The sequence below is a fragment of the Chaetura pelagica genome, unplaced genomic scaffold (genome assembly GCF_000747805.2).
Source record: "Chaetura pelagica isolate M959 unplaced genomic scaffold, ChaPel_1.0 scaffold119, whole genome shotgun sequence".
Lineage (NCBI taxonomy): Eukaryota > Metazoa > Chordata > Aves > Apodiformes > Apodidae > Chaetura > Chaetura pelagica.
In genome coordinates, this window is record NW_009954406.1 from 3020593 (window position 1) to 3026592 (window position 6000).

General features: G+C 39.6%; 1 protein-coding gene across 1 annotated transcript in view; it reads left to right on the plus strand.

Annotated features, from left to right (window-relative positions):
* Positions 1 to 5789, plus strand: part of KIAA1549L (KIAA1549-like ortholog) — a 65585-nt gene extending 59796 nt beyond the window's left edge. The window contains exons 19-20 of the mRNA XM_010004273.1: positions 3966 to 4117; positions 5508 to 5789. Coding sequence (XP_010002575.1) covers positions 3966 to 4117; positions 5508 to 5789 — 434 coding nt within the window. The remainder of the gene's footprint in view (positions 1 to 3965; positions 4118 to 5507) is intronic.
* The last annotated feature ends 211 nt before the right edge of the window (positions 5790 to 6000 follow it).

The window sequence follows — 6000 nt, forward strand, 5'->3', positions numbered from 1 at the left end:
CTCACTAATCAGGACTTTGTATTGTTAAAGCCCAGTAAAAATAGTTCATCTGTTCCGTGAAATCCACTGGAATTTTTAGGGCTGGTACAGAGGCTGTGGGCTGGCAAAAGCAGAGTTGCAGTATTGGGACTGCCCTGTGACTCACATGCTGTGATGCACCATGTACAGAAGCAACCAAAGTGGGTGATGGGCTTCTGAGGGGCACAGAGAAATGAAGAGGATCTTTCCATTATTAATCAGTAACATCGAGCCTAGTGCTTGAAAACACAGATGAACCACTGAGCCATAAGTGAGGCTTAATGGCATTCAGCTCTGCTTGGTTTGTAAGGAAAGGGAGAGAAAACAAGTGGGTGTGCAGAATAGCATGTGTGATACAGGTTTTCAAACCAGGCTGTGGGACGAGTTTTATGACTCCCTATTTCCTGCTGGGCTGCTGGTAGGGGTAAGCTGAAGATACATGTTGCCTTCCCTTCAAAACACAAGACAGCAGTGCTTTTCTGTAGTCAAAGGTAATCCCATAGCTAGTCTCCCTTCCTGTTTTGGAGAAGGTAGTTCCTGGTCAAGAGCAGAACTTGTTTTGGGTATAAGTGTCCTGATTTTAAAGGTCTAGTGAGCTTCTGGTCCTTTTGATATGAATTTTGCTTCTAAGTGAATTGATTTAATAATGAGATTAAGATGATACATTGTTTTGATGCTATCTGGATACTTAGCTGGGAATATGTTGGAAACAGCTTCTTATTGGCAAAATACATTTTTTTTAAGAGTTGTAGAAAAGAATTTATAAGTTTCAAAAAAATGTTACAATGTCAGTTCAAAATTTTAAAATTGGTAGATTTATTAAACATTGCTCTGTTAATCTGACAGAAAAAAATTTTCTTAGTTTCCTCAGAAGTATGAGGGTTGTCTGCATTGTATTCAACATCTCCTGCTGAGAATAATAATGTGGATATGCAAATGTTGTAAATCAATTATATATAGTAGGTCTCACTTCTTGCCAAACCTTTTGCAAATTGTGCATGTGAATCTCAAAAGAGCAGATGCTCACCCTTTCATTTTAAAGCATTTCAAGCTATAAAATATGTCAGGTTACTGAGAGCTCATTCTTCATGTCTGCACCAATGTGTTCTTTGTGATACTTTTAAAATAATTTCCAGTGATGCAAAGATTTTATTGCTGTTTGTTAAAAACAGAGATGATGTGTTACCACTGCAGAGTACCTGCATTACAGAAGAGACAGTGACCTCTGTGTACCTTGTGTAGTTTTTCAGAATTATTCTGGGGGTAGTTGGAGGGAGCTTCCATATATGATAGATGCTACAAATAAATGGCTGTAACACAGAGAAAGACTAGGAGAGTTGTGAGAAACCTGCAATTGTAATACAAACAAGGATTTTTAATGTTCTGATAGGAAAAAAAAAAAAGCCTCAGTGGATGAGGAAACATTTTTGCAGGTGTGATTTGGCACATAGCAGCCTAGTGTTGGCTCATGCAGCCCATCAACATGACCTTTAAGGTAAGGATTTGCAGTACGAATTGGGATAAGGTATATTACATCAGCTGAGTGTTCATTTGAGTAGTAGGTCATTTTGCAGTGGTTAAATTAGACCAGTGTTTCATGTGGAAGCCACATGTCACCTGCAGGACTAGCACTTTCCTGCCAGTACCTATCTGAAGAATCCTTACTTCCCACCTTGCTAATCCCTGTAAAATAGCAACACTTGAGCTGTCTGTGATCTTGGAAGAAAAAAGATCACCCACATCTCTTCTCTTAGCCCACCTCCTTCCAAACTAAGGGGCTGGAGGAACTGGGACAAAGGTCCTGTGAGATACGCTGTGGCTACATGCCATGCAGGCATACATTGCACATCCCTCTGGTTCATAGCAATTGCACAGTGACTACTTCTCTGCAGGCTGGGTGACTCCACCATCAGCCCTGACATAGTGTCTTTTCACCCTCAACTCAATGTCAAAATGAAAACTAGGACTTCGTCTCTAACAGTAGAAAACACTGTAAATGTAAAGCATAACATTAAAGTTTTTAGACTTTATTTTGGATGCTATATCCCTCATCTTGTATTTCCCTCATCTTGCCTCCTTTTTTTTTTTTTTTTTGACAGTGTTCAAACAGATGATCTGGAGAGAACTGTGGTACAAAATATATTTCTCACCTTTTTGCACACCTTGATTGTGTAGGATTGCATGGAAGGTCACAAAGCAGCTATAAATCTCTGGTTTTGTGGAGATTACTTTGGGGCTGGGTGTCACTGTTGGAGTCTTTCTGTCTCCACTTATGTACTCGTGCAGCATTCCCAGGATCTATCAGAGTAGGCAGCAAAACCCTTTTGCAGAATATTCAGGGGCGAGGATGTGCTAGGGCTGTAAATTATATTCTGGGGGGCAGATATTTGAAGCAGGCATTAAGTGATGCTAATTTCTATCAATTATTGTGTATGAAGTTCAGGGGAATGCCCATGTCTTGCCATTTTGTTGGCATGTCTTACTCAGTGTTATCATATTTACTGAGGGCAATTAGTAGCAATATTCAACTGATGGGCAGTTGGAGGGGAGAGGAATTGCATTTGCTCTGTGTTGACTCTACTAGAGTCAGTGCCCATCTATGTAACATTATTGCATTCCTCAAAGAAAATGCTGGAGTTGTACTTTATTGTGGTTTTATGTGGTTTACTGGCTCTTCTGCTTTCACACAAATTATTTTTGCTATATTCTGTCAATCTGAAAAGTAAAATACATGTCCATGTATTATAACCAAATGCTCAAATCATGCCATCCACGTACTTTGTTTACTACCTGATAAAGATACAGAGCTTTCCCACCTGAGATTTAGGAATGAAGATTTTATGACCTTAGTGTAGCAGTTGTGCACTGCTGGTGTCTGCTTCTGCATATAAATGGACACTGGAGGAAGGATGTCTTTCTTACTGAACAAACAAGTTGTTTGTATTTTATTCTAAATTTGGGAAATACATACAAATATGGTGGCATCTCTCAAGAGAAATAGTGGGAACATGCAAGAAGATGCAGGTCTTCCAGTCAGCCTAGTTATATCCTATGGATAATCTGCATAATTGGAAGAAGAACCACATAATTCTATGCATCTATGTGAGCATCATGAATAAACCCTACCTGAAAGAGCAGCTGTAACTATATCCAGAGATTTTGTGGAACCACATACTAGGAAGGCTGGTTTCTCCCACCCAGCTTGGAGTACAATAGTGGAATTTTAGTAGAAGGCTTCCTGGACATCCCTATATATACCTCTTGATCAAGATGTTGATAAAACAGATCTGGTGTCAATAAGTTTCCTTGGAAATATTTAACTAGTTGTTGCATAATATATTGCAGTCAGAGACTGTTTCTGGGAAAGGAATTGAGCCAGTAGAGCATTGGTATTTTTTTTATTGGAAGCATTGAATTTTTATGATGGGGTTGTTGAGTTTACAGCCTTTTAAATGAATCATTCCGTTTTGTAGGTTCTGTGCCTAGAGACACTAAGACAGTTTTACCCTCTAAACTGAATGTTCTATAACCTGTTGTTGAAAATAAAGGTGCATGACTCTGAAACCCATATGCCAACAGCTAAAAATTTAATACAAGGAAGCAAATGTAAGAGGAAAAAAACCTTTTTTTCCCCAATGATTCAAACTTTTGCTGCAGATCAGTTGCTAAAAGGATCAAATCCTAAGGACTAAGTCCTCATATCCTATTCTGAAGGCTGTGCATGATTGTACAGACAACTGGGATTCTGGCCTTCTCCAGTACATGCCAGCATTATAGAGATGCTATAGTAAGATGGTGGGAGCCTTATATTCAACTGGTGGTGACTGCATTCTCACAAAAAAAAGAGAGAAAACACTTGACTGAGGTCAGTTACTTCATAAGCACCATCTTCTAATTTATAACTGAAAATGTCAGCTATTAATTACATCTTCTCTCTTTCTTAATAGGAAATACAGTACCAGCAGTGTTTGCCATTCCAGCAGCAAACCGACCTGGCTTCACAGGCTATTTTATCCCAACACCACCCACTGCATACAGGAGCCAAGCCTGGATGCCCTATGCTGGAGAGAATGAAATACCAGGACAGTGGGCAGACTCAGTAAGCATCCTTGCTTTTCCCACTACATGTATTTTCTGTGATTTGCACAGGAGGCGTTTTAAGCAATGCTAAGTGATCGGAAAAGAATATGAGCAGGATAATTCTTCCTTGAATGGGAATAATCTCTAGTAGTGGAAGGCTATGAGAGAGGGCACAGGTAGTTTAGCAGTCCATCCCATGAACTGTAAGCAAGGTCTTTTAGATTTCACTTTTCTGTTCTTGTTCCTTTTTGTATCCCTACTTCTTGGCTGCAGTTCCATAAAAAAAGACTCAGGTATCACTTGTCAAATGGGGAGACTGAAAAACAATGGAGAAAACTGGAAAGCAAGTCTCCAGCCCCCAGTTCCTCTCTATGGAAAAAAGAGTGTAACCCTGTTGTGGCTTTGTCAGTCTTCAGGAAAAGAGATGGGAAGAGCAGTTAGTGGCAGTGGAGTGTGCATGGAGGAATGGAGAGGGATGTGAGAAGCTATCTGAAAAATAACTCTGGCAATATAGAATCCACAGGAAACAAATATTCCTTTTAACTTCACTTACTCATTGTAGAGCTGTAACAACTTACTATTATTCAGACTTTCAGCTCTCCTGTGACTTTGCAGGAGAAAAAAAACCAACAACATAAAAAACCCCCACTGCAGTTCTTACAGTGAATTTGCACCTCCCGATGACTTAAAATCTGTCAGTAAATGGTTTATTTGAAAATCATCACTAGAGGAAATAGTAATAGTATTAGCAACATATTATGATCAGAAAGCCTGAGTAAAACTACAAAAAATAAAGATCTAAAGTAATACTTTTAATTCCAATTTAATTTTTTTTTATTTTATTTCTGGTTTCTGAGCCTCTAGATCATAGCTCAATCACACTTCCAAGGTTTTCCTGACAATTAGTAAGCACAGAGGCTTAATGCCTATAAGCTGAAAACTGTAGTTCTTTCCTTTTTGTGCATTTCCTCTATCTGGACTGTAAACAAGGACACACAGGGGATTTGACAACAAGTCATTATCTTATAAGCTCAATTTGCTGTAATGTGTTATTTTCTCAGTTAGATGGTAAGCATTGAAGGACTAAGTTTTGTGGGAGAAGGGAACTGCATTAGGCAAAGCATTTATTTTCCAAATTGCTAGATGCTGCTTAGTTGAAAGTAGTAACCTGGTGGCCTCTAGTGGTGTGTTCACATATATTACTAAAATGTCTTTTGAATAGTCATTTAGTGTTCAAACATTGTACAAAACTATCAGTGAATTTATAAGTGTAGTGTTCTGAGTATAGTGTAGATCAATGTGGTTTTCTGCGGGTTGGAACTAGATGATATTTAAGGTCCCTTCCGACCCCAACAATTCTATGGTTCTATGATTCTATGAAACTGTTGTATAATTACAATGCTCTGCAGGTACCACTACCTGGATACATCGAGGCTTATCCGAGGCCCCGCTACCAACATAATTCTCCTTCCCGACTCCCTCGCCAGTACAGCCAGCAGGCAAGCATGCATCCCAGCCTGGAGCAAGCTCCTTTGCCATCCACCACAGCTTCTCAGCAGAGCCTGACAGAAAATGACCCGTCTGAGGCTCCTCTCACCAACATTTCTACAGCTGCCCTTGTAAAGGCAATAAGGGAAGAAGTTGCTAAACTGGCCAAGAAGCAAACGGATATGTTTGAGTTCCAGGTCTAACATCTTTTGTGTCCAGTACTTGTACCATGCAGCCTTGGGGTAGCCAAGAAAGCAACTCCTTTCAGTTACAAGCTCGCTGTGAATTGTGCCAAAGTGATGGCATTTTTCTCTGTCTGAAAAATCAATCCTATGACATCACTTCAAGTAGAGCAACAGGACTCTGAAGAGACATAATTCAGCATGCCAGCTAAGGAAGTGCTGCAAGGTAACT